Raw genomic sequence first — 27,831 nt, forward strand, 5'->3', positions numbered from 1 at the left:
GGGAGTTCAAGAGGCTTTTCTAATCTTGTGAGTTTATCCACTAAAGAAAAAGATTTGATTAAAAAAATGAAGTACAGCTAAACTGGGAACAATACTTTACTACAGGCTGTTCTTCATAGGCACTTCAGAATCTTTAAAAAAACCCCCACAAAATTGGGAACTTATTAAATCAGAATGAAATGTACCAATGCAGAAACATAAACAGAAATGCCAGATGTATAATGTCAACTTGTAATACACAGCTTCAATTATTTCTTCTTAATTCATTTGTTTTCTTAACTTCTTTTGTTTTGCTCTCTGGAAAAGGCCATTTTCTAATGACAGATCACAGGAGGAAAGATCCAAAGTTCAAGTTTACTCCAAGGAAAAGCAGCCTCATTTCTGTGCTCACAGACCCCGTGTCCCTTTTGTACTTTTCACTCTGTGGAGGCTTCAGGACAAACTCAGGCCTGGACTGGGAGGCAAAGAGAGCTATGTGGAACTTTAGTAAAGGTTTTAAAGTTTTACTCTTCAAGTACAAATGTGAAATTAGTTCTTGAACAGGAACTGAAGCCACAGGAAATGGCAGAGTGAATGACAGGCACAGTCACTCAGCAAGTGTGCAGGTGTGTGCTCACTGCAGTACCACGTGCAAGACTCCTAGCTGGCTCCACTTGTGTTATTTTAAAAATAATCTTCATTTATCCCATAAAAAACCCCAACCCATTAATCAACCAACTTTTATGGTTAAGCAGATTTGAGCAGTGGAAACACAATTACTTTGTTCTGTGAAGCTGATCTTCTCCAAATCCCGAACACATCAACTGAATTTCACCCACCACCTGTCACTACTCAACTTGCTCACTCCAGGACTTGGGCCAGGGATGCTTCCCCATTCCCCAACCATGGCACAGTGGCTCTCCAGGCTCTGTGCAGCACCAGTGCAGCACCAGTGCAGCTGTGACCCAGCCACAACAAACAGGAGCCTCAGAGTGTTATTTTACAGGGGCTTTAATTTCAAACAGAGGGAGTTTTGGTGGTGCTTTTTCCCTCACTTTAGATAGAAAACTGAACTCAGGATGTGGAATTTCAGGACATCACATAGGGCAAGAGAAATATAGTTTCAAATAAAGAGCACTACAGTGAAGCCACTATTGTGCCTGAAAATGAAGGACATTCCACTGAAGAGACAGAAGTGCCTTCTGAAGAAAAGGGATGACAGTTCCTTCCACTGGCAATGCAACATCAAGTATGCCAAGACATAAATGATCCATTCCTTGTGCACACCACAATGTAAAATTGCTGACAAGAACTGCAAGTTCACATGTGCAGCAGATACAAACCCTTCATAGTTTATTGATGAAAAGAAATTCTAGTGAATTGCAAAGTGAAGTTCCAACTTTATCCCACTAACAGCATTTCAGGAGGAAAAAGTAACACCACCATGGAGCTTTACAATCCTGTATTTTTGGAAAATGACATTATGGTACATCAATCCCCCTCAACATAACAACATGACATGATCTTGCTCTTCAGCCCCCAGGCTACTCCCCAGTAACCTGAGCTGCTCCTGGCTTGCACATGCAGCTGTTCCAGCTGTGCATTCCCAGCTGACAGCTGCCAATGCACAGCAATAGTTATGATCATCCATGCACAGAGTATTTGCTTTAAGATGTGGAGAACTACATAAAAATAGAAGAAACCATTTTCCATTTGTTTCCCAGCTCTAGGCTTCAAGATATTTCAGGTATCTGTTCATCCCAAATTCGCCCAGAGTGCACCAAGCAGCCTCTACTGGGTGTTACAAAAATCAACAATAAATGTGCAAGTGGTCATCTTAAAGTAACAGCAAGGACAATAATTAGATCAGTAATAACTTGATTTCTACTACCATGAATCAATCACAGGTTTCTAATATCTGATGTTGTGTGAGGACCCCAGACAATTATCTTATTTAGAAACTCTACATTTTGTGCACAACTTCCTAAGATATACAATGTCCTTCAGAATAATTCACTTTCTGTGAACACTTCATGAGAACATTTGCTCTTGTGCTGCCACAAAAGGAACAACTTACAAAAAGAGCCAGGTGGCTTAGGAATATCCATCCAATCTATATTTGCACTCTATCTACAAACTGGCCTTTTAGGAACCTTGGAAGAAAAAAAAATCCTCAAGATTTCTCTCTACTGCCTATGAAAGAAGGGTTTGGTCAAACAGGGACTGAGAATTCCCCTGATCAGTGACTTTATTTCAAGTTCAGCAAAGCAAAGCATTACCCAGACAATTCAGGGCTACTGTGTTCAGGCTCTTGTGAAAAATGGTGAGGGAAAAACTCAGGATTTTGTTAAATTCCAAAATACAAGCAGTTAATTTAAGAGTCTTGTTTAGGACTGATGGTGTGGGTCAGCCCAGCTGCAGGTTACTGATGTTACCCACACTGATATCCTCTCCTGGTCTCCTTGCTCAGTGTTTGAAAGGTCTGGAAAAGCATGAGAAGGTTTTCTGGGACCTCCTTATGATCCCAGAGTGCAAACACCAGGAACAGCTTTGCTCATGAGCAGCTCCAGGCTGGCACAGATCACCAAGAAGTCACTGCTGAGCACTGGGGGAGGACAGAGCTGCTCTTGGCTTTGCCCTGGGCCAGCAAAGGCAGCTGTGGTAGCTTACACTGGGTGTAAAAACTGCCTGGAACATTACTCCAGATATCCTCACAGGAGACCGGTTTAAACCTAAAATCCTCCCCCTTTATCATGCAAAGATAGTGATTTTTTTTTTTAAACCAACCACTTTTAGGCTGTTTTTAAGCAGAACAAAGGACTCTCAAAAAACCTTATTTTTTTCAAAATGAATCAGAAATTCTGATAAGAGAACAAGATATTTACAGCCACTTAAAAAAATCTACTTCATATCTCAGTCTCCCTTCAGCAAAGGTTTTCTCAAATATACACTTCAAAGCCATGGAATTAATTTTGCAGTATCACTCACAACCTTGCCTTTCTGAAAGAATGCTTCATTAGAAAGTTTTCTTCAGCTTCTACTGCCCAGGCAGGATCTTCTTTATCAATTCTGCCCAATTTGTCCCATGAACTCCCTGCTTTGTCCTTTCCAGCTCATCTCCCACCTGCCCTGCCCTTTGCAGCCAGGCTGCAGTGGCTCTGTCCCTTCCCTCTGAGCAGACAAGGCACCAGCACTTTAAAATGCTAAAAATTCACCTCTCCTTTCTATTGAGTCTCCTAGAAATACTTCCAGACTCATGTTCATCAGCTGAACACACCAATTACAAGTTTTTTTTTTTTCCCACCTATTTTTCTTATTAAGCCTTACATAAAATTTCACTTATTTGCACTTGCAGAGGAGGAAGCCCTTGAGACACAAGTGGGACAAACATAAAGGTCAAGGAGTGCAGCAGACAGGCTGCAGCCCCCACAGCTCTCACAGAATCCCAGGAACAGGGAAGGAATGACAGAAGTCATCTGTAAAAGACTCAGCTTCATCTTGTAATATGCTACAACAAATTTTGCCACTGAATGTTTTTGGGTCTACCATTTGAGAATAGATGTGAATTTACCTGCTCAAAAACTCTTTAATCTACTGAATCCATCATGTTAAAACACACTGAGTTTGTTTATACACCTTGTGGTAAAAGGAAGCTTAGAAACAAAATCTCCTTATTCTAAAGGTGCTGTCAAGTGTCTGAACTCCTGAACCCAACTAACCTGGAAAGTGGGATGTTACCTTGTACCTCAGCATGGTGACTCTGAACAACTTTTGTGTGTCAGGCTCACGATGGGATGGTTTGCTTTGATATTAAAATTAGTCTGGAAAAAAAAGAAATTCACCCTGAAATCAGACTGCAAGTTTCCTTATGCCATGAACAAAGCTGACAAGAGAACCCTGTTTCCTCCCCACCTCTAAAACTGTGAGAACAGGACAAAAGTAACAAAGGAAACATTAATTTGGGGGCTTTATTTAATTTTTCTTTTCTTTCTTTTTTTCTTTTTTCTTTTTTTTAAGATGCTACATAGTCAAACAAGATTGGTCTTTTGATGGCATAGGACTAGTTTACTACTGATATTTTTGTTTCTCCCCTAAATAGACTTATTTACATACAAAAACAGTTTCCTGACCACTGTTTCCCCAATGCTCAGATGATCAAGACTCCCAACAATGGTGTAGTGCCCAAAACACCAGGAGGCAGAAGAATCTTGCACCACTACAGCAGCAAATTTTTAGTTCTCGTCACTGGCTTTGAACAGGTGCCTTTTCATACCACAAAGAATTAGTCAATTTCGTGATAATAAGGAAACATGAGATGAAATACATTAAATAAGTCAAATATGCATTAAACATCTCTGAATAACATTTTAATTCAACTAAATGAACCAACAGCAATGTAGCTTGGTCCCTTGGTGAGAACAAGGCATTGACCTTTATTCTGAACGAGCCCCTCGGTGCTGCCCAGCTCCCTCAGTGCTGTCACACCCAAGGCTTTGCAGCTCCTCACTACTCATTTAAGTGCCAAGAAATTGGTAACTTGCACAGAGTTGAAGACACTGACAGAAACTGTTAAATTCATGAGCAGAATGGTGGATTAACGTATTTTACAGAAGTTATCAACACCTCCTGCCTAACCCAGCTCCAAACATCCCTAGGGCCAGCTCCAGCAGTGGAGGAAGAGGTTTTTCTAGTTTTCCTTTTTTTTTTTCTTTTTTTTTTTTAAAAAGAGGTAATCCAGCAACATGTACCAGGGCCTAAGAATGTTTAAAATGACATATACAATATTCCATTGTAGTGTTAAATCAGGATTTTCTCCCCCCTTCATCATTGAAGCATATTCTCTTTCATTCATTCCCTCACCATACATTTTGAACTTTCTAGATTATGTTACATAGTATTTGTGCAGGGGTAATTTAAAGGCAAGACCTGTGAGATGTCATACATTAATTTTTTTTTTTTAAACATTGTTATGAATAAATTTAATCCAATGATATGGCAGAACCATCAAACCAATTTACAATTTCCAGCATGCTGCCTCTACAAGGCTATTTTTCCTATAATTACACCAAAGACAAAGAACAAAACCACCAAAGCAAGTAGTCTGGAGCTGAGCCCTTCATCCTTGACAGCAGCTGCAGAAGGAGATATTGGGTTGTTTGTCTGGGGTACCTTCCTCATCCGCAGTCCATCTTCTTCCTAAAGGAAGAGAGATTGATTATCTCTACAAAAAAAAAAAAGCTTTAAATGTTCACCCTTCTCATATTTATTTGGGTGGGTGTTATAGAATAGGGAAATTTTCAGCTGAGTTAGAGCTCTGTCCTGAATGATCCTGAGAAGGAAGGCTGGTGAGGCAGGAGGTGAAAGCCACATGCTCTTGGAAGTTTTCTCCTGCTTAGGGAGTGGGGAAGCACTGAGGAACCCTGCAGGAACTCCTGCCCAAAGCCTAGCTATGGCTCTAGAACTTAGGGAAAATGATGGAGGAAATGCCATGAAGGTGCTTTTCTTGCTCTGTAACAAGACAGGTGCTGTTGGGGAAAATGTTTCTCAGTATAGCTAAGATGAAGCTGCATGTTTTTCAGAAGCCAAGGCAATTACACTCCTCATTCCCTGTCAGATGTCACAAGCAGATCTCCCAGCCCTCGAAGGGAAATCAGTTTAATGCTGACATCATATTAATGCTGACATTTTGACATGAACCTAATGGCAATAATTAGGATATTTTCTTGATAGGAATTTGGCAGCTCACCTGATTTAAAGATGAGACAACAGATAAAACAAAGTAACACCAGCAGATATTCTTGTTTCAGGTGGAATGATGCTCCCCTCAGCTCTCCCTGAGCTGTTGTGCAGCACAGCTGTGTGTTAGCACACCCCACTCACACACACACTCAGAGCACTTCAGGAGAGGGGAAATGAGTCTTTTGTGACTTAATTTGTGTCCAGCTGAAGCAACACTGTTAGACTTTCTAATGTGATACAGTATTATAGTGCAAAAGTATAAGGTATCAAAGCAAAAGTCTCCAGTCTATACTTAAAAAAATAGTCAAGAAACAAAATTGTAATGAAAGTTACTGCAGTCTTCAAAATTGTCAGGTAAGTGAAGTTCAAAGGGCTCAGGGTATGTCAGTGGTTCTCACTTTTGAATTTAAAGGGGCACCTACATGATCTGAAGGTGAACTTAATTTTCTATTAATTAATTTATTTATTTACTAATTGAAAGCCACAGGGTATCCAAAACCTCACTGCTGCTCTAATTCTGAATGGGGACAACTGACTTTTGTAAACAATAAAATGCTGTTTAAATACAACACACTTTCTATAGAAACAACAAATTTTTATTTAAAGTATTTTAATTTCCTTCTGACAGTGACTCCAGCCTGACACTGACAGCACCTGGTAGCAGGCAATTCAGCATTACTTTCTGACATTTTACAGGTGTTTTTAACACTCCACAAAGGGACAAAGAGCTCACCTATCTGGGATGTTACTGTAAGATATCAGCTCAATTCTAGATAGCTCCTGCAGAGTGTTTAGTCAACACCAATTTGCAAAAACATTAAATAAAATCATACAGAACTTAAGAGTACTGAGTCACTGGCAAAACAAGAACACACGGAGAAGTTAGGGCCATGTCTGTTATGTACACATATTATTTCGGTGCAAAACAAAACTGTTTTCAAGAATTCCTTCATGCATCAGGCAGCCAAGCAGCATCAGAGCTGAGAGAACAGAGCTCCTTTCACTGGGCTGCAAGAGTCACAGCATCCACACTTTCCTTGGTGCTGATATCTATGGAAGTAGACACTTACAGCAAGTCAAGCTACTGTAAAAAGAATTTTTCAGCAGAGTGATAAAGGCTTCTCAATTACTGGATTTCCCAGCCATGTGCTGGATATGACAGGAAGGCCATTTCCCATTCATCTGTCTTAATTTGGCCATTTCAGCAGCACATTACAGGTGCAATTACTGAAACACTCAGTATTTGCACAACACTGCCCTCAAGCTCCCATGGTTTGGGAGAAGGGGCCAAGTCCAACACTGAATGCTTAATTCAGACTGAGAAATTAGGTGGGAAAAGAAAAAAGAGGGGGAATTCACTCCTCTGGGTTGCTACCCAATCTTCTCCTGTGACTGCATGACTTGTGCCTCCTTTCAAAGGAACCATTGATTTCAGCACCTTCTCTGAGTTTACAGAGAAACCTGAATTATCTTTTACTTTATAGACAGCAGTAAAATATTGTGCTTAGGTCAGGTAACCAAACCTTTAAGATGGAAGCTTCTTTTTCAGGAAAGGGGTAAATCTGAAAAGAAAACAACAGCAATCTTTACCTTAAACTGTTTATTCTCCTCCCGTAACCTCTGAACTTCTACTTGAAGCCTCTTATAGTCTTCCATTACTTTCTTAACTTCAGTGTCATCCAAAGAAGAACTTATTGATTTAGACATTACAGAGGAATCTGTCTTTGTTGCAGTTGTGGATACAATTTTATTTATTTCTATGTCATGCTGTTAAAAAAGGATAGAGTGATTTTTGGTTAGTTATTAACACCACACCACACACCTGATACATAGGAGGACAATCAGGTAAAATTGTCTGTGCACACCTGACACGTGCCTGTATCAAAAGAAATAAACAACATTTTGCTTTCTGTAACTTCACTGCTATCCCAGAAAACATCAGATCAGCAGCAGTAAGTGAAGAGAGAATGACCTTGACTTTTCAGACTCTGCATGTACAGAAATGTCCCTAAACCAGATCCACAGCCAATGGTCTCCTCCCCCTTCCCTCCCCAGGCACAGCCCAAGCAGCCACTGCAGGACCAGGACAGTCTGCAGCTCCCTCCCTCTTCACTTCCCACTCTTGGCTTCCCTCTCCCTGTTTCAGTGGGGATGCAGGAATTTGCAACCCAAGCTGGGAAACAAAGTTCAGATCTCCCAACCCTGCTCTCTCTCCTGCCTTTGGATCTCCTCCATGCTCTGCACTTTAGAAAGGGTCTCTCATAACATCAAACCTCTCCCCAGCCAATTACATAATCCTAATTACAGACTGCTCAGTGCAAGGCAGAACAACTGTGCCTTTAGTACCTGCACACTGGGAAGCATTTTTCAGTTTATTCAATCCATGATCAGTTTTATACTGGACAATACAGAAATGCATTACAAATTATCATGTCTATTACCCTAACAAGAAAGGATCCTACAATATTACAGATGCTAATTTCAATATATTATTCCTAACTGAATTTGTGTCCTCCTCATCAGTTTTCTATCAATTCACTTGACAAAATCAGAGCTGTACTAAGGAAGTGTTGGACAGGCAGTGAAATTTATACTGCTGATGATTATAACTGCTTCACTATAAACTCTGAGCTTCACAACCAGCAATCAGCACCTTTAATTTTTTCTAAGTATTCTTTATCCTCTGACCTTTCACTAAATGACAACAGATCAACTCAAAAATTGCTTTGTGCTACTGTTGCATTTATGAAGTTTAAACTGGCTGTTAGTTACACCAAGGATTACCAAGATTTTAGATAGTTTACATTGTGTTTTTAAAGGGTGATGCCATCCAGGCAGTGAAACAGAAGGTTCTGTCTTGTGCTTATACAGCTGTCTGTACAAACATGCCATTTTACAGGATTTACTGTGGTATTAAGTCAAATCACTCAATATGCATCTGAAAATACTCACAGGCTTATCATTCTCTGCTGGTAGCTCAAACACACACCTAAGTTTCGAATCCATGAGTTCTTCTGGTTTTGCTTCTTTCCACTGGAATAAGTTAATATTAATTTCACATTAAACATATTAGTACAATCAGGCAGATTGGAAATGCAGTGCATTATGTAAACAAATCACATCATTTCACTCAGAAAGAACCCACAGGTGTTTATCACACTACCATTAACCACACACAGGATGAAAAATGAGATCAAAACCAAAACTGAGTGGTATCATAAAGACAGACCAGATACTATGAAGCAAGTCATTCTAAATAGTCTGAAACTTCCACAGGTAATTTATGAGAGAACTGGGAGCTGTATCAGAGTAATTAGCAGAGACAGGGGGAGTAATGAGCCTGCTTAAAAAAAAGAAGGAAAAAAAAAAAGTAAAAGGAGGGGTGAATTCAGGGGAAGGGAAAGATAGCAAGCCCCAAATAAATCACAGAGTGAGTTCTCAACTCTCTGGCCAGTGGAGTTCCTATTCAAACTTTTCAAATTTCACATGAGCTTTTTTCCTGACTGGAATGAATACAGGACTGTTCTTCTCCCTCCTTGTTTTCCACATCCTTGTTTTTCAGCATCAATGTCTGAACAGCACCAGATGTGCTACATACAGAGGGATAACTTCCCCTCACACCCTCTCTCCCTTTCAGCTGGGGAGTCTGCCATAAACAAGATTCCTTGCCACCTTTTTAATAGGGATCAGCAGTAATAAACCTTTGCTCAGTATCAGCTGTAACCCTGAAGTGAAAAGATTTATTCTCAGTAATAATAAACAGCAAGAAGTGTCCACACTTCTATCCTGGAGTTCTCACGTGCTCCTCTTCACTTTGACCATCCTCCTTGTAGCTTGATAGTCCTCAGCATATCTCAAGTAGGTGACAAATTATGGCTAAGCCCATGCAAGCTGGAGTAGTATTTAACTCATCCTAAACAGCTGAATCGTGGTTCAGCTCTTCTGGGGCTGAAGTCAGATCTATTTCGAGCTCCTTGGCTGCCTGTGAAGTGTTGAAAGCTTTATAGTACTCCCATAACTGGTCTCACCTGTTCATCCAGAATAGGAAGAGATCTGGAGAGTGGTAACAAAACTGAGAACTGATCAAAGTGTTACAGGAAAAGGAATCCTATCGGTCTGGAGAGCTTTGGAAAATTGAAAGGCCCATCTAGGTACTAAAAAACATTCTTTGCCAGCAGAATAACATTTGTCATGGTATAAAGTAACTCATAAAAATTAAAGAGCTCAAAAGAAAGGCAGACTGACTTATCTTTCTAGTGATGCAGACATTTTATTATTATTGCTGTTTCTCCCACTGGATCTTATTTTGAGCCCATTAAACAAATACAGTTTCATAAATCAGCTTCAGAAGGGAAATTATTAACCTGCAGAGTGCCCCAGCTTTAAGAAGCTATTCAGAAGAAGACACATATTGTAAAGACAACTGTAGAGTATTTTTGGGTTGGCTTTTTTGTTTTTAAGTAGCACACACAAGCCACACACTTTTAGAGTAATGTTTTTTTTGCTTTTTACATTGTGTCCTCAATAGCCACTGAATGTTCTCTCAAGCTAACAAAAGCTGGGCTACAGAGAGCTCCGTTGTGCCTTCTTCTGGGGGCAAATCTTGCTGATAAAGGAAACCCAGCAGTTGATATAGTGGTTTACACTCCTCTGCAGGTTGTCTTACTGTAGCCTGACATCCTATTTTTATTTCTTTTGTCCTTCTCTGCTCCAGCACCTACATATTTCTACTGCTCATTTGTAATCCACAGGACAGAATCTGTGAGGGCCTTTCATTTACAAAGCCACAGCAGACACAGGTAGGGATAAAGAAAAATACAACACTTGTAAATCATCCTCTTGCACCTTGCAAAAGGAGCTGCTCAAGAGAAGACTCAAGACTGAGAGCAGATGCATAAAAATGATGCCACAGACTTAGAATACATTCTGTATATCCTTAGAATATATGGTTCAAGCTGCCCTTTCTAAAGAAGGATATACTGCAAAAAACTACAACTACTTTTTCATGGCTTGGTATCCCATTACTGACAGCAGCTTCCTAAAGAAGCAACCACAGACAAAAACTCTCAGTGCAGGATTCCTGGGGCTCAAAATAACAGAAAACTCCTTGCCACGCAGAGATGGAAATCTGGAAAAGCTTTCAAGGACCATTCCAGTGTGGTCTGACAACATCCCTTAAACAATGCAGTCAAAGGACTGACAAAATTCTACAATTAGAAAGAAATCAATTTAAAATAATTTCAATACTTACTACTGCTTCCATATCTGAAGTATCAGCTGGAGCAAACATAGACTGAACCATAAACTTGTGTTTACTTTTCTCATTAGGGTCATAGTCAAAAGGCTGTAGCATCACTGGAAGAAAAAAACCCAGAACACATTGCATTAACATTGCTCTGCTGCAGAGTCATGCACTGATGACACAGTTACCAGATTCCAGAAAAACAAACATTAAAATGGTTTCAAGTTGTCTGTTGTTAAGACCAAAGCAGCAGCTGAGATCAGGAACCTCACTTTGAACCAGAATTTTGAAAGGAGGCAAGAGAAACAGATTTCCTCAGTCCGTCTAGACTTTGGCCTGAGAATTCTGGAAATGCTGATCACCCTACATAATTCTGTACACAGCTATGGCAGGATAACAATAGCCATTTATAGGAAATAGGATCATTTACATATCTTCTGGGACAGAGGGAAATTTTTCCCAAGACAGCATCTTTTTGTCTGGCTCCATCCTCGGGGCAGAAGTGAGAAGCATTTTGATGAGCTGTACACACAAATATTGCTGATGGTGCCCAAGAAAAGCTACAGAGGCAAAGTCAAACATTGTAAACCTTGAGGTTCAAGTCTCAGCATGGAAATTTCCTCTACAAAGCTTAAGAGTCTCATGGCATTTGATTTATCAAGTACAAGTATTCTGCTTCCACAAATAAGTTACTGAAAGTTTGTTACCAATTTATAGCTGGAAGTTTATAGTTAAATGTGATGCAAACTTTGCCTATGCAAGGTATGCAAGGAATGTATTTCTCTTCACTCAAAAAATAAAAAGCATTCCAAAATTTACTTATGCAGAAAATGACTCTCTTTAGGGGGCAGAGAGGAGGGAATAGCAGGTTTAGGGAATGTGTGTGCTTTATTTTAATTTTTTAAGCCATACTGGGAATTTCCATGTCTTTGCTTTTGGGTTAAAGCAACCTGAAGAGGGAGAAGAAGGACAGTTGGGAATTTCATTTACACAGAATAATCTTTAATCACAGTGGTCACTTGGAGCCCCCACATCTGCAAATAACCTGGATATTCAGCTACTGGGGCATTAAAAACACGAGCTTGGCTTTACCACGAGACAGAACATGTGGAAATAAGCAACACAGTTTACACAAACTTGTTATTAGACACGGCAAAAAGCCACCACCCCCTCAAACTGAAAATGCAGCTTGCAAATACTGCCATTACTGCTATCAGAAAAAAATGGTGTAAGGTTCAAAAAGTCACATTTTATGACCTGTCTTATTTCAGCCCCTCAATTCAATCACTAAGAAGAGAAGCAGGTCAAGAATTAGGAGCATTTTCAAGTACTGGTGCTATCAGCATTATGTGCCCAAATTCATACGCACTAATTGCAGGGGTTTCTTGCATAAAAGCAATATCCAAAGATCCCATTTGTTGCAAATGAAGGCAAGTCAAACCAATTTGCCTCCCTTAATGAGCAGGGTATGTTATGGCTGTGCCATCTTTACTGCGCACACAATCTGTGGCTATCAACAACCACATGCCTTTTAAAGCCCAGAGAAAAGGCAGGCAATAAATTCTCTCAGATGAGGTGCTTTAAAAATTATTATACATTTAAAACTCACCTTGCAGTAGTTGGCTTTTATTCCAAAATAAGTATGCAAATTAATTTGCTTTAAAGGTTTACCTTTAAAACTATTTTCCAAACAGGAGTGAGTGCACTGTGAAAGCACAACTACTTCAACACTGCCTGACACATCACTGAAAAGCAGCAGCATTGTTTTTTCTCCTCTGTAGCAGACACTTCAATAATTTCAATGTGTAAGATCCAACTGGATGGCCAGAACTATTCAGCATTTATGGAACTTCTATAATTGTGGCTTTTTCAGCTCACTTTGCTGAGTGCAACTATCAGCTCATCTGAAAATCCTCATTTCCCAAGGGACAGTGCTGAATCCATCCTGGAATGCCAAATGATCACTGCTCCCAGCTCCATTCACTGAACCACAAGAGCCAGAGAGGGCTTGACAGCACAGACGTTGTTAGCACTTGTATTTTTAGATCAATACATGAAAGCCACGTTGACACAAATTATTCAGCAAATGTCTTGTAAGCCAGATGGGAAGCTCAAAAATATGTACTTTTTCCAAGAGGAAACCAAACCATTTTAATATTTATCCACATACTACTGGGGCTTCTGTGAAAGATTAGTTCCATAAAATTGCCCTAATTGCTGGAGAAATTGCTAGTGGGAATGTGGCTCCTTTGTTCTGAATGGAAATCACAAACCTTATGCAAAAATTATGTGAGAAGTATGTTCCTACAGAATGCCTTATCACATCAGTTGTCCCATCAGGTCAGAAGCTTCAGCTTTCATCAGTAATCAGAGTTTTAAGAAACAAAATTATCAATGTGATCTCCAAGTTTACAGTCAGCAGCATCCATCAGGCAGAGATATACCTCAACCACTTCCCAGGCTGCTCACCCCAGAGCTCGAGCACCAGCACTGTTGTACCACAAGCAAAAACTGCAGAGTCACTGAGAGATCAATGGACATGGGTTTTCTCACACATTCCTGCAATATCCCCAGCATTTTATGCTCAGCAGAGAGCTGAGGAGAGGCACTGACCACCCAATGTGCTCCTTCTTTTCCATAGAACAGTTTACTGGCAAAGTTAGTTACAATTAGTTAATTACAAAGTTAGTTACAATGACAGAAGCATTAAACTCCTCTGCTTTTCCTAGAATAAACCAGCTTTTCCAAAGAACAGAGGAAATCTGAAGCAGGGAACACCTTTAACACCTGCTAGGATCTAGCTGTCCTTTCCAAGAGCAGAAGGAACAGAAAAGTCTCCCAGCTCAGATAGTCAGCAACCTTCCTCTAGTTTCCATCTAAATTTATTAATGGCCTGTTTACTTGGTCCTGGACCAACACTGCCCTAATGCTGAAATAGCAGAAGAGGGGAAGAATCACTTACTTCTGGTGCTCTCCAAGCCATCAATCACAGGAACTCCTGGCCTACTGGTAAACTTAAGCCAGACTTGGTGGGTTCTCTCTAGGCCAGACTCCCCATTCATCCTCTGCACCTGTTTTGGTTTGAGCTCCTCCAATTACACATGCAGGAAACTCTACTAGTGCCTTGAACCACAGCATGCATGCCCTCTCACCTCTTGCCTTATCCAGATGTATGATGCTACATCTGCCTTCCTCACAGCCACATTATGTCTTAGTATTATTATGTCTATGATCTTGCTCACCCCAACCAGGCCCCTTCATTCAACAAGCTTGCAATTGTAGCCAGAGTATTTTATTCTCCAAATATGTGATTATGCAGTTTTTCTAATGAAACTCATCCCATTTCTCTTACTGTAGCCTTCAAGGACACCTAATTCTGCTGTATATCTTCAATCTCTCAACTTTACAACATCATCAGAGTTTTTAGTATACTCTTTGTTCAGAATTGCTTGTAAAAGCATTAAACAAGATTAGGACCAAGAATCACTCTCAAGAAACATCACTATCACATCTCCAGCCACATCACTGTTCATTCTTAAGAAGCTCATTCAACAGACTGTCAATTTATTTGTTCTTTTCTACCTTTATCAATCATTTTCCCAAAGAGCACTGCAAGGAATTCTTCATGCTCTGGATGGATCAAATCTACCACACTTATGTCACATAAAATACCCCAATCAGAAACAGGGGCAAGCCCCAAGATCCTTGTGGAATTCCATCAGCTCTGGCAGAGGTAAGCAAAGGACACTCACATGTACAGAAATGAGCAGAAGCCATTGCACCATCCCACCTTTGTTTCATGTTTACATAAATAAACATAAAATTTCTGTAAATATTTCAATAATACTAAATGTTGAATTTGTGAAGATCATGATAGAATTTTAAAGCAGGCAGGCAAGAATAACCCAAAACTTGGTAGTTTCTGTTTGGGAGATCTGTGAGAACAGGGCACAGGAGTTTCCTGCCAAGGAAAGTTTGGGAATGCAGCAGTGGATGGACACAATCAGTGCCTGAGGGAATGGGGCACACCCACCGTGACTGCAGAGCACAGGGCAGCAGCTCCATTCCTGCCTTTTCAAAGTCAGGAAAGCTCAGAAAAAACTAAAACCCTCCCTCCCGGATATTCGACAGCAAACTCAGCTCCTCCTCCCTTCTAGGAGGCGTGTTCAGCCTGCTCTCTTCAGTGGGACGCTGTGCACAGATGGTACCATCTGCAATTCCCCTCTCCTCCTTGTAAGTGTACTGCAGACTCACCAGCATCTGCTGGTATTCCTTCACTTTTCCTTTGTAATCCATTCATGGCTTTTATTTAGGTTTCAAAGGCACAAAATCAGCTATCTTTGCTGAAATCAGAGGTGCTTAGCACAGTGGAATGTGTGCAAATGGTCCTTTCCAAGCACTGCAGCCCCAGTGCAATGGAATCAGATGACAGTGCTCACACAGGCTTCCCGACAGTTACATAAACTCAGCTGTTAAAATTACATGCCATTATATAACAGGTGAAAACACGGGCTCCAAACCTGACATCCCAGCAGGCAGCACATGCTGACAGGGCCTCAAATGCTGGTATTTAGCAAAAGCTGTGATATGGCATAAGAAGGCAGCATTTGAGACTCCACTAGATTAAAGCATTTTCTAGCATTTTTCTAGCATTTTGTTAAGTCTTTAAATGAGCCATCATATTAATGTGAAATAAAGTGCAACTGCTGCCTCTTAGAGCAAAATACCTTCTCATATACTTACAGCAAAATAGTACAGACACAGTTTCACAGGAGTGTCACAAAGGCATCTGGTTACTACAGAGCAAGAAGGAAGAGGCTGTCCCAAATTCAGCTCCAGGCAATAATATTCTCTGAGACTAACCAATGCTGAGGCACTGATTTTTTGGAGACAAGGTGCAGCTCCAATGCAGGGCTATCAGTGGCTGTGGTAAAGCCAGTCAGCAATTGTGAAGGGAACAGATTGTATATAGTAAACACAACCCAATTAGCTTAAGTGTCCAGAAGTTACTGGATTAACTATATTTTAAATAATTTCTCATCAGCAGTATTTTCACTAGGTTTGAAGGAATTCAAGCCCTATTTTTATGCCCTGTGCAAGACTTGAATTAAATGACTGAAAAGATAACTGATTTAGAGGCAAACAAACAAATTCTATTCATTTTTCACTTCATTAACTCCAAAATCAAACTCCAAAGTCTTTTGTTCTCGAGCAATATTACTCCAAAGTAAAGGTTAAACACATCTTCCATCCTTTCTGTGAATCTGAAAACAGATTCCCTCTTTGATCCCTCCCATCCAAAGGATCCCATCTGCTATTCAAAACCAAAGACACTGCCATCCTCAAGTCCAAAATCAGGTCCCAAGCATGGTTTGAAGGAGCTTAATATATTACCTAAGGAACAATGAAAGTGTGCTACTTGCATTTTAAAATATGTTAATATAAGGATTGGCAATTTAAGATTGTTATTTATTACTACTCTTAATATCAGCATGGAAATATTAGATCACACATGTGAGCTTGTGATTAAATATACCACAGCCATTTCCCACACTAACCAAATCATAAATCACTAAAAATAAGGTTATCAGAAAAGGGAAATTCTTAAAGCTGTGTAAGCAAGAGCAAAGCACAGCTCAGGGTTAGCACAGCAGTCACATAAGGGGATACTTTAGCCCTGGACTAGATCCACACTCTGCCTGGTGTGGCACTGGGAAGGGTCAGGCTGGAAAAGCAAGCTGCATAACAAGTGTAGCATAACAAGAGAGGGTTCCTACAACACTTGTCTGCACTGTATTTGCTTAAGGTGGAGCTAAGGGGCACTTGTGAGCAAAACTCAACACTGAGAGCAAGACAACATTTCAAAAAGCCTGGTAAGAGCCTGCAAAGGAAGTAGGCTTTTAATTTTCAAAGTTCATCTGCAAGATGAAAAGCATCAACATCTTTATAGCACAAAGATAATTTGTAGCTAGAAACCATGCTAATTTTCATTATCATTTCATTGATTTCAGTGCATTTGATATGCTTGCCTGCAGCTAGTATAGATGACAGACAGCTTTACTTGGGAATTGTTCCGACTTTTAAAAATCTCCATTTCTCTCCAGAGAGCTTTTTCATTTACATATTAGTCATTTCAGAGCTCACTGGGTACCTGCTGGCCCTCTCCTGAAGCAGAAGTGCTTTGCCTGCCCCACCTGGAGCTCCCACCACTCCCTGGTCACCTCCTCACTGACATTCCACTGGGATTAACTGCAAGGGAAGCACAATCCTGCAGCCCTTTGCACACTCAATTTGACACCACAGAAATCCCAAAGACAACAGATCAATGAGTGTGCAAATATGGGCCTGTATAAGATGACTCACAGGATTAGAGTTGCTTAATTTTACAGTGCAAAGTGGTTTTAGAATCAATTTTTATTTTGTTGAAGCAAGCTCTCTCCAAGGGTGAGGTGTTTAAATAATTTAAATTTTATTAAGTAAGAAACTGAACTCAATTTTTACATGTTCATTTTTTTCAAGTTAAAAGCAGTGGTTTTGGCATCCCAAAATTTTATCCCAAGCTAAAAGAGGTTGGTAGGAGCAAACCGTATAACCTATCAATAATATTTCTTATCATGCCAATATTAATTTTTTTTTTCAAAACAAATCTGAATCTGCAGGTTTAGAGGAATAATTTTCTTAACTCAAGTCTGACCTCATTCATCCAATATGCCACAACTACATCTTTTGATAGAATTCTTATTAAGAACATGGATCAGAGAAGTTATTGAGAGAATATATTATCAGCAAGTTAATAACACACAGACACTGTTTGTAAGAACACTCAGCTTTTTATGCTTTCAAAGTAAGCCACTCCTTTGCTTTTCCATTACCAAACTTAGGCAAGTCAAGAGCTACTGACTCAGAGAAAATCATTAACTTTTCCTATGCAACAGCAAAGATTTAGTCATTTGACATTTTTAACACCAAAGGATACTGAATCTCAAGGCACACAAAACAAGCATGCTTTGAAAGTAAATGTTTTCATTGTTGGTCAAATCAAAGGCAGTTTAGCATCAGCCCACACCGGTCTAAACCAGTGGCTACAGTCCACCCAGTTTTATTCTTTCCTCAATGTGCTCATCCAAGCACTTGTTTGACCCCGTGGTGAGCTGGTTCAGGAAGTTAAGCTGGCAAAAAACTAACTGTACAAAAATAATCCCACAGGGAGGGCAGGGCTGCAGCAGGACTGGTTTGGATACACTGGCTGAGGCTGTTAATGAACCATATCAATCACATGTGTATTTCCACCTTTTTCCTCTCCAAAACAAGATGTAAGACCAAACCTGTTCCTGCTAAACCAGGAGTAAGGGAAGTAAGGATACATGAAATGGCTGCTTCTCCATGAAAGCACAACCTCTTGGAAAAACCAAAATACTTTCAGGCTGCAAGGCATTCCAAGAAATAACTGATCATAAGAAGCTATTTTCATTCAGCAAAGAACTGCTTAAATGGCTTACCAGAAACATTAATTGATGTTCCTGCATCAATAATTCCACTGTTGGGCCTTACACAGTATCTACGTGGTGCTGTGGTCTTAACTTTGAAGCACACATTTCTGTCCGTGGGGTTGCCGAGCTTCAGGTTTGTAGTGACCACATCTGTGAAAGGACCTGAGGAGGAGAACAAAAGCAGACTTGAAATCACCCAGAAAGCACTTTTCAAACAGAGGCTAAGCAGGCTCTAAATCTCTGTTCACAAATCTTATAAAGTAATTAGATGTTCAATTTCCATCTGCAGCACGTACAGATAATCGTGCACGCAAAGCTGAGGCTGCAGCCAGGCCCCAGCCCAAGAGCTCATCATTAACAGCAAAACAAAAGGGGGAAATCATTTACACATTGTGCCAACACCACAACATGGCATTCAAAGGATGCCAAATTCCCTGCTGTGTCACAGTTGCTCCATTCTAGTCACAGAAAGCCAGGCTAGTAGAGATACCACATATACCCATGCTGTAGGTGTAAGTAGTGAGCACAGGACAGTTTGTTAACCAAGGAATGGGAACCATGGACTAACACAGATCCTTCTGCACATGAAGCTGGACCTCCACAGAACCAGGATTCCAGCAGGTATTCAGGAATGCCACATCAAAACCAGCAAGACAAGCATACAGGGTGCATCTCCTTTTGCCTACCAACGTTTTTTGGTTCTTTTATAAACTGTCTTGGCGACTAGAAATTATAAACCAGAAGAAATAAAGTAGCCTACGTCGCCCAGGACAGGAAATAACCATGTGGAAATAGGAACATTTTTAGACACTGAGAGCACTGGCAAAGATTTCCATATTAGCAAAGCCAAAATCAAACCATTGTCAAGTTCTGCAAAACCAAGTGCCTGCACTTGGTTTTGCAGAACTTTTCTGCAAAAAGAGCCCTTTTCTCTCAGGCTCACTACCTAATTGAAACTCCCAAATCCCTCAGGCAGAAGAAAGGCTGATTTCCTACAAGACACTGATAAATCAGACAGGTAGCACACAACTACAGTGCTTCACAGATGGTAAAGAAGTAAAATTAAAGAAATATAACCACACTTTGATCAACTGTCTTCTCCATAGAAGTGCTTAATTTGATGCCTGAATAAAATACCTTCAGGAGTTAAAGCAAATTAGTCCAAAAAAAGCATCAAACTTTTCCTTGTAGAAACGGCAACCCTAAAACTGAAAAAGGGTGAATAATGATGATGATAAAAATACTGGCAGGCAGCATTCCACCACCCTCCTCTCCCAGCATGGACACCTTGATGTAATTTAAGTTTGCTTCTTATTCTACACAAATTTGTCTCCTAACACAGTATTTAATGCAGCTGTAACAGTACTACAGTGCTGCAATCTCTATCCTTGATCCAATTTGCTTTAATTATAAGGGGAAAAGCCTCAAAACAATCACACACATAATAACCCCAATCAGACAATAAGGCAGCACCACTTCTGTCTGCATCCTGAGCAAATCAGCTTGGCAATGCAATGGGAGCTAAAAAAAATTTGAAGCAATATAATTTTCAGATCCCATGGCAAAGGTTTCACTAGACCTGTGCCTGGTGAAACACTGAGATGTGAAAGAGAATGAAACGCAGCTGTCAAGTTTTCTCTGTGTTCTGCATGCAGGGAGAGACTTGAAGCTAATGGAAAATAACTGGCCAGAAGCAGCCATGAGTTGTTAAAGAAGTGAAAATAAGCCAAACCATGAGAAAAATCCAGCAAACATTTAGGTGTGTAAGGACAGCAGCAGATCTTCAAAACAGCCCTAACAGGGAGAAATCTAACATTTCAGATGAAATTATAGGATGCCTATGCATTAAGGATGTGTCTTTACTAAAAAATTACAGCTTGAGCTGTTCCAGCACAGGGGGAGGGTTGGCTGTACAAAGCCCTTCATCTGCAGCTGCATCCTCAGTAGTGCTTTACTGGTCTGCATGCTGGGATAGAGTTCCTGGGGGAAATACCATGTTTTTTACTTGGCTGATCCATGAATGTGTGCGGGATTTGTGTGCCCCAGCACAGAGCTGCTGTTTGAAATAGTAACACGACAACAATTCTGTGTGGAAAATAATCTCCAAATGGAATTACTTATTGCTAACATAGATCACACCAAAACACTTGGCAGCAAAACCTTTCAGCAGACGGAACTCATTTCTTCTTGTCTGCTTGGTGTTTCCTCTTCTGTTCTGTCCACTAAGCCCTAAACAGCTTCTTTAGCTACATTTCCCCCAAATTACAGGTTTTACAGCCACCACAACTGTACTAGAAGGTTGACATCTGCTTCCAGCAAACCTGTGGGCAAGCACATTCATTCTTATGGCACTGCTGTTCAAACTCAGCAGCAAAGCAAAACACAGCAGACAAATGGAGGATTAACGTGCCAATTAAGGTCTCCTGAAATAAAAAAATAAACAGACCACAGGGTATTACTCAGGGGTAACTGGGGCATGGCAGTGAAATATTATCACTTGGCTGGCCTGCCTTTTAAGAGCAAGGCCCATGGACTGCCAACTCAGGCTGAAATGAAATCTTGGTTGCCTGTTGTTGGATTACTAGAGCCAAGGTAACAGGTTTTTGGGGAGGTTGGTGAATGTGGGAGAACTTATCCCAGGAGAGACACCAGCTAATTCTGCACTGGTGATACACCTTTGCTTTCCAGCAGCTGGATTTGAGCACTGCAGATAAAGCTGGTCTGGGTATTAACAGTCATGTGAGATGCACATCAACCCTGCAGCTTCATTTTCCAATGCAAGGCACTGGGACTTTGGGAATCGTACCCAAGTACAGTAAGAGAAAACACTCTACAATCTTTCTGGTAACTCTGTCCTCATTACAAGTGGATGGACTATTTATTTATACAAGTTTATGCTGTAAATAAACACCTCGACAATGCTTGTACTGCCAAGGTGGGCTTAGAGCACAGTTAAGCCAGACTGGTGCATCTGGATGGTCCTTGGGTGAAAGCAGCAAGTGAAGACTGACTCTTAAAACCTACAACCCTTACTTAATCACATTATTTTGTTTTGAATGTTTCTTCAATTGCTCATAATATTTGTAGATAAGTGGAACTCATACTAAGGCAAGGTGCTTTCCAAATGACAATCTGCTCTTTAAAATCATCCCAACTGTTCTTCTCACAGGTTTTTTAAAGATCATGAGAAGAATGCCACTGGTGTCATCCCAAGGACAAAGTTATAGGAAACAGGGTCTGTACATGCATCATCTGACACGGGGTTGTCATGGGAGCATGGAAGAATGCAGTAAATTGAATTTGGTGCTGAAAGTCTGAAATATTCCACAAGGGCTTGGTGACTTTCTCCTGCCAAAATAAAGTCAACTCATGTTAATGCGAAGTGGGCATCTAGCGATACACAAACTAGCAGTATTACTGAAAGGAAAAGAAACATCACCTCCTATACTCATGAAACAACAAATAGTAAGTGGTATCCTGGTTTTTCATAGGACTACTTTTCAGCAGGGTTGTTACTGAACTGTGGCTTTTCACCCACGAATCCAACCCTTCACGTTTGAAGATCGCAATGTTACCTCAGAATTTTCCAGTCCATTTCCTATTCAAACACCAGTGCTGTATCAACCCTTCCTTAGAGAGCCATGCTGCAGCTTATGGCATTGTAATATCCCACACCATTTTAGTAATGATAAAAAAGTCTGGGAATTAGGTCAAAAGAACATGATGTCAACTCTATTTAAATTTTAAATAACCCTCTCTGCAATAGAAATTGCCCATAATTGTTTCAGCAAATTCAGGCTGATAACTTTTTGATGAGCACAGTACTCACTGTGAGTTCCTTGCCACTTGCTCCTCAAAGAAACCATGTTACACAGTCACATCATTTGTACTACATCTTAACACAACCATCCTCACCTTAACCAAAATTCCATGCTTTGGCATGGCAAATCATCAGTCCTCATGCTGTTTGGCACATGAAGGAATTTAGCATAAGTGCCAGCAGAGGGAAAGCTTTGATGGCACAGGCTTGGGCAGGAACATTCAAACCCAGCAGGGACAGTCCTCTGCAGATCTGTACCTGCAATTATCACTACATCTTTATAATTAACTACACACATCAGGTGGGCCACAGGGTTGCTTAATTCCTGCATGAGCCCATCTCACTGCTGAAAGGGGAGATGGTCTGGCCTCTCATCTCCACCAGCTGCCTGTGCAAATTGCACTGTGTTCCTCTGCACGGGCCAAGAGCAGAGCCAGGGAGCTGCAGGGGCTGGAAATTAATCCACTTACCAGAGAGAGGGAGGGGGCAGTGGGGAAGAGAAAAAGGAGATTCAGTTTTCAGCCAGAACGAGCAGCACTCAGACCTGGCATCAGGGAAACTGCATCTTCCTGCACAGCAGGAATTTAAGGTCTCACAGTTGCAGGTGAAAGCTTGCAAGCACATCTGGGCATACGTGCTGCAGTCACACTTGTAGTGTTGGCATAGCTGCTGAAAGTAATTAAGGCACATTTATCATTTGTTCTGTACTTAAATTTAATGCTAAAAGCTAGGCATTCCTGCAAAATGTAGTGAACTTTTCAAAGAAAAGCACTGCAGGAATACTTGATACAACTGGCAACCACTGATCCACAAGACTAAGAATAAATTCTTATCAAGTTGTCCATGTTATTCCCAGAGTGTTTTAGATGCACTTTCAGCATCTTCCTCTAAACAACTTGTGCAAGTCCAGCTCACCACAGAGATGTATCCAACAGCAAGGTAATTGGAAACAGCCAGCAACACAGGCAGAGCTTCTCATGAGATAACCTCTCTTGTACTTCCTTTGTGGAAAGCAGTGGAATGCAATAATAGGAGGGGAAGGATGTACTTCACCATGGTTTAATCCCACTGATGTGTCAGATGAAAGTCATTTATCACCTGACACATTAATCAGCCAAAGAAAGGTAACTGAAGAATCTTTAATAAGAGAGATGGTGGAAAGCAATAGAGGGGAAACCTAAATTGTTTTGTGACTACTCTCAAGAGCCCAAATCCTACATGTGACTGGTAGATGTCCACATGGAGCAATAACTAATCCACTGAAAGAGTCATACTGGCCCTGTGTGAGGGAAAGGATGGGGGCTGAATGTGATACTCATCCCTTCCCCATCCCACACCCTGCACTGGCCCCTACCCCACGTCATTAAGTGCCTCCCCCCAGCTCTGCCAGCCCCTCAAACTGGGATGCCCCTTGCCCTGCTCTAGAAAGAGGTGTCAGCACCATCCAACAGTCACCATACCTATGTCTCCATCTGATTAGACCAGTCTTTCTACCTGCAACTTTTCTCATCTTCACATCCGAGTGGTTTCTCAGTTCCTTTACTGCCTCTGACAACACCAAGTGATTTCATTTTATTTCCATGGGCTCTCCCATTTTATTTCTGTGGATGTCTATCAGAGACAGGCAAAATAAAACCAGTAGTGATGTGCAAGAAGGCTCAATAACAGGTGAAGACCCTGACTTACTGCACGCTTCTTTTAAAGTCATATATAAAGCTGATGACCTTTGAAGATAAACACTGAAATGAAAAGAGCTGAAATGTCAAGCAAGACATCTTGAGCTATCAGCCAGGTGCCTGAGAATCAAGAACACCCAAGATCCAATCAAACTCTCCCACCACCTTACTTGTCTTTAGACAAATCACTTAAGGGCTTGATCTTCTGCTATTAAGAGCCTTAAGAGTTGACAGCAACTCCAAAACAGAAGCAGGTTTGGACCCTTATAGTTTCCCTCTCTGTCAAGTAAGGAGAATACTTACCTAATTACACAGAATCTTGTGAAGATTAGTGTTTTAAAAAGTACCGTGTGCCAAGGTTTAATCATCATCATCATCTGGCTCTGGAGACTCTCATAATTAAGCGAGCATCCGCAACTTTTGAAATCAAAGAAGCCAAAAAATCAGAAGCAAGAAGAGCCCATGTTGCATAAATATCTGATTTCACAAGTAACTCACTGAGACAACCCAAATCCCCCAAATTTGGTAATTATTTTTTAAAAAATCCTTGTGTAAACCACATGCCAACCTTTTGATCTCAGCTCAGATTTTAAAAGGAATTAGTTACAAACCCCCAGCCCTGTGGAATCAATACCTCTACTCCCAGCACCCACCTCCTCAGCCAAAAGAGCCCTTGAAACAAAGTGACAGGAGGGGAGTGGTCCCTTCCACTTCTGCTGTGTCAAACAGTGGATGCCTGGATGAAAAAATATTACAAAAATAGAAGCAACATCTACATCACTCCCTATGCAGTAGCTGATGCAGTGGAGCAATTTTTTTAAGAAGTATGCAATCAATAAAGTGACCTAAGAGGAAAAAAATAAAAAAAAGGGCGCAGAAACCTAACAAAATTACATGATTCAGATGCCAGAGTTGGAGCAAGGTTGGCAGTAAGTTACTCCATTTAGATGGATTAATCAGTGTCCTTCCCTGGCCTATTCTAGCATAAACTATTTTTCTCAGAGCATGCCTCATGCTTAATTGAGAAAAGAGCCCAAACCCCAAACAAATAGGAGACTGAAGACTATTCTCAGGGTATTTGTTAGTATGTAATTTTTGTCACCTTTTATCCCTCAGAGGATCATTAACAGTCTGACTTCACAGCTGTAAGAACTGAGAGGCCACACATAAGCTTGCCAAGAGAAATAGAAGAATTTGTCCTTCATATAATTTTGGTACCAGTGTCATTTGTTTTTTCCCAATTGATCTCTTCAGAGTTTTTTTACACCCAAACATTACCTACAGCAAACTTCAGCAACAAAATCACACAACATGAAATATCTTCTCTGCATCATGAAGTTAAACCAGATTTCTGCACATGCTTGCATGAACAAGAGACTGAGAGCAGCCCTGGTGAGCTTTCAGAGGTATATCTCTGTTTCAGCTGTGCTTTCAGATCCTTTCAGGACCGAGTGCCAAACAGATTGTATTACCTGGCTCATTCTGCACACAAATATCACATGAGCCAACTCTATCCAGGTATGAAAAGAGCTCAGGAAACCAGCAGCTGCATCTCTTTCAATAACCATGATGCAGCCAGATTCACTTAGATAAGATATCTCCTTTTTGTACACAGTCTGGAGCTCCATCCGTGGGCTATGGAAAGGACAAAAACAAAGCTCAGGCTCCCAGGAGAAGTGAGGATGCAGCAACAGAGCAATGAAGCCTTGATGTGCTTGTCCCTGACAAAAGCACTGCTGAAGACTGAAATCAATGTAAAATGTTTCCCTGGAAGAACCATCCTGATTTTAATCACCAAGCTACTCTTTCTCTTCTAAAGTGATTTTTTCCTGGTCTAATTCCATCACTAATCTCCATTTCAAATGCACATCAAAATGTTAGGGAAGGAGCAACTTAACTACTCTAATTTTACGCTCACATTTTCTCCTCAAATAGAGAAATCTGATGTGCAACTTAAATAGCAAATGAGCAAATATTTTAAAGTGCAAAACTGTGCATAAGTCGAAAATACCAGAAGAAACAAACAAAATTAGATATTCTGGGGATGCACAAAGAATAGCTGCTTTTCTAATAAGTTAAAAAAAACCCAAGCCACATAAAATAGGCAGTGGGATACTATTTATGGCTATGAAAAAGGAAGGAATCCTTAGCTTAGCAAGATATATTTCAGGGGAGCTACTTGAAAACCAGCCTATTAACTGTACTTTCAGGACCAAAGGGAAAAAACAAAAACAAAATCAGAAATTTAGCCAGCAGCAGAGAGAAAACATAATCAGAAAAAAAAAAAAAAATCTGACAATTTACATGTGTGGCACAGAACAAGAAACAAATGTCAAGTTGTGTTCTTCAAGCCTAAACTTCTGTCTTTTCCAACCTAAACAATTCCATGATTCTGAGATCATCTGCACCACTGTATGACATCACTAACCACAGTGTAAAATCAGCTACACAAAAATTAAGGGGGGAAAAAAATGTTACTGCCCTTAGATCTTTGCTTCTAGTCTCGTAAAAATATAGAAAGGCCAGAAGAAGAGAAATCACAATCCAGAGGAAATACAAACGTTTTGAGAAAACACAAAATATATTGTTAATTCACAAATCACAAGAAGCACTAACTGCAAATATCAACTGACAACAAACACGAAACTGCACATGGGAGAGGGTGAACAGCTGGGAGAAACATCAGAAGCACCAGCAAGGATGAAGGTAACTAGTTGTGATGAAAAAAGTAGCAGTCTTAGGAAAAATAAGAAAGTGCAATTTTTTTTCTTAAAAGAATTACATAGTCATCTGACATGCCTTCTACAAGCACAACTAATTTGTCTTTTCAATTGCTTGCAAAAACATAAGATTTGGCTCCATAGTGATCCCTACACCTACATGATTTTATAATCTGCATCCTAAATAACTGGATCACCAGGCAAACCTCCTCCTTCTCTATTTTTCCACCCCTCGTGGAAACCAACCAAGAAAACAGGATTAAATTTAGAATGATAAAATCTTTAATCCATGCACCATGGTATGAGGGACTTCATATACAGCTCAGAGAACTAGACACTAAAGTAGTTTAGCACAGAGATTATTTTCATAAAGTATTTATAAAAACGTGGGGTAAGTACTGCAGGCAGCAGCAGTACCCAATCTGTACAAATGTGTTTGAGGCCAGGAGAATTCCAGCTGAACTGAGCAATTTTCAGAACAGCTCTAATAGAGAAAGAACAGAGCAGCCCTCAGTCTGGGCTGTACTGCTGGTGTGAACACACAATCACAATCAGGGCAGGTGTGCACTCCTACCTTGCCCTGAATCACACAGGGCAATGGGGATTTGCTTTGCACACATTGCCAGGGACACCAAGGACTGTGACAGCTGCTCCAGACCCAGGGCACAAATCCCTCTTTACAAAAGGTTGCCTAGCAGGCCAAATTTTAAACTCAACAACATCCCAGGCATCTCAGAAAATATCTTATATGGCTCTACAGACATCTTGGTCTACAGAGCACAGAAAGAGTTTATATATTGAAAAAATAGAGGGTCAAATGCCAGAGGAAGAGACTTAGCATGAATCTAACCCCTAACTTGGAAAAACTGGTAGTTAAATATTCATATATAAATGTAAAATAAGCTTCCTTTCTGCCTCTGGTCATCACACAGGAAGACAAGGGACCTTCAGTGTTGTGGCAGGAACTGTCACACCAGTGCCAGTCCCTCACCTAGAGGGGAGAGGGCTCTAACTTGGAAGAGCTCCTGACCCAATCAGTGAGGATTTACTTGCAGAAAAACCCAACAAAACAACAATTGCAGCAGCAAGATGAAAATGTTAAAGATCACGTTTCTTACAAATACAAAGATGAAATTTAAGTCTGAAACAACAGCTGTCACCACAA

General features: G+C 40.5%; 1 protein-coding gene across 1 annotated transcript in view; it reads right to left on the minus strand.

Annotated features, from left to right (window-relative positions):
* Positions 1-1,310: 1,310 nt before the first annotated feature.
* Positions 1,311-27,831, minus strand: part of VAPB (VAMP associated protein B and C) — a 32,971-nt gene continuing 6,450 nt past the window's right edge. Inside the window, exons 2-6 of the mRNA XM_059862478.1 lie at positions 18,460-18,612; positions 10,970-11,073; positions 8,671-8,751; positions 7,309-7,485; positions 1,311-5,175 (exon numbers count right to left, since the gene is read on the minus strand). Coding sequence (XP_059718461.1) covers positions 5,017-5,175; positions 7,309-7,485; positions 8,671-8,751; positions 10,970-11,073; positions 18,460-18,612 — 674 coding nt within the window. The 3' untranslated portion in view covers positions 1,311-5,016. The remainder of the gene's footprint in view (positions 5,176-7,308; positions 7,486-8,670; positions 8,752-10,969; positions 11,074-18,459; positions 18,613-27,831) is intronic.

Source organism: Haemorhous mexicanus, chromosome 18, assembly GCF_027477595.1.
Source record: "Haemorhous mexicanus isolate bHaeMex1 chromosome 18, bHaeMex1.pri, whole genome shotgun sequence".
Lineage (NCBI taxonomy): Eukaryota > Metazoa > Chordata > Aves > Passeriformes > Fringillidae > Haemorhous > Haemorhous mexicanus.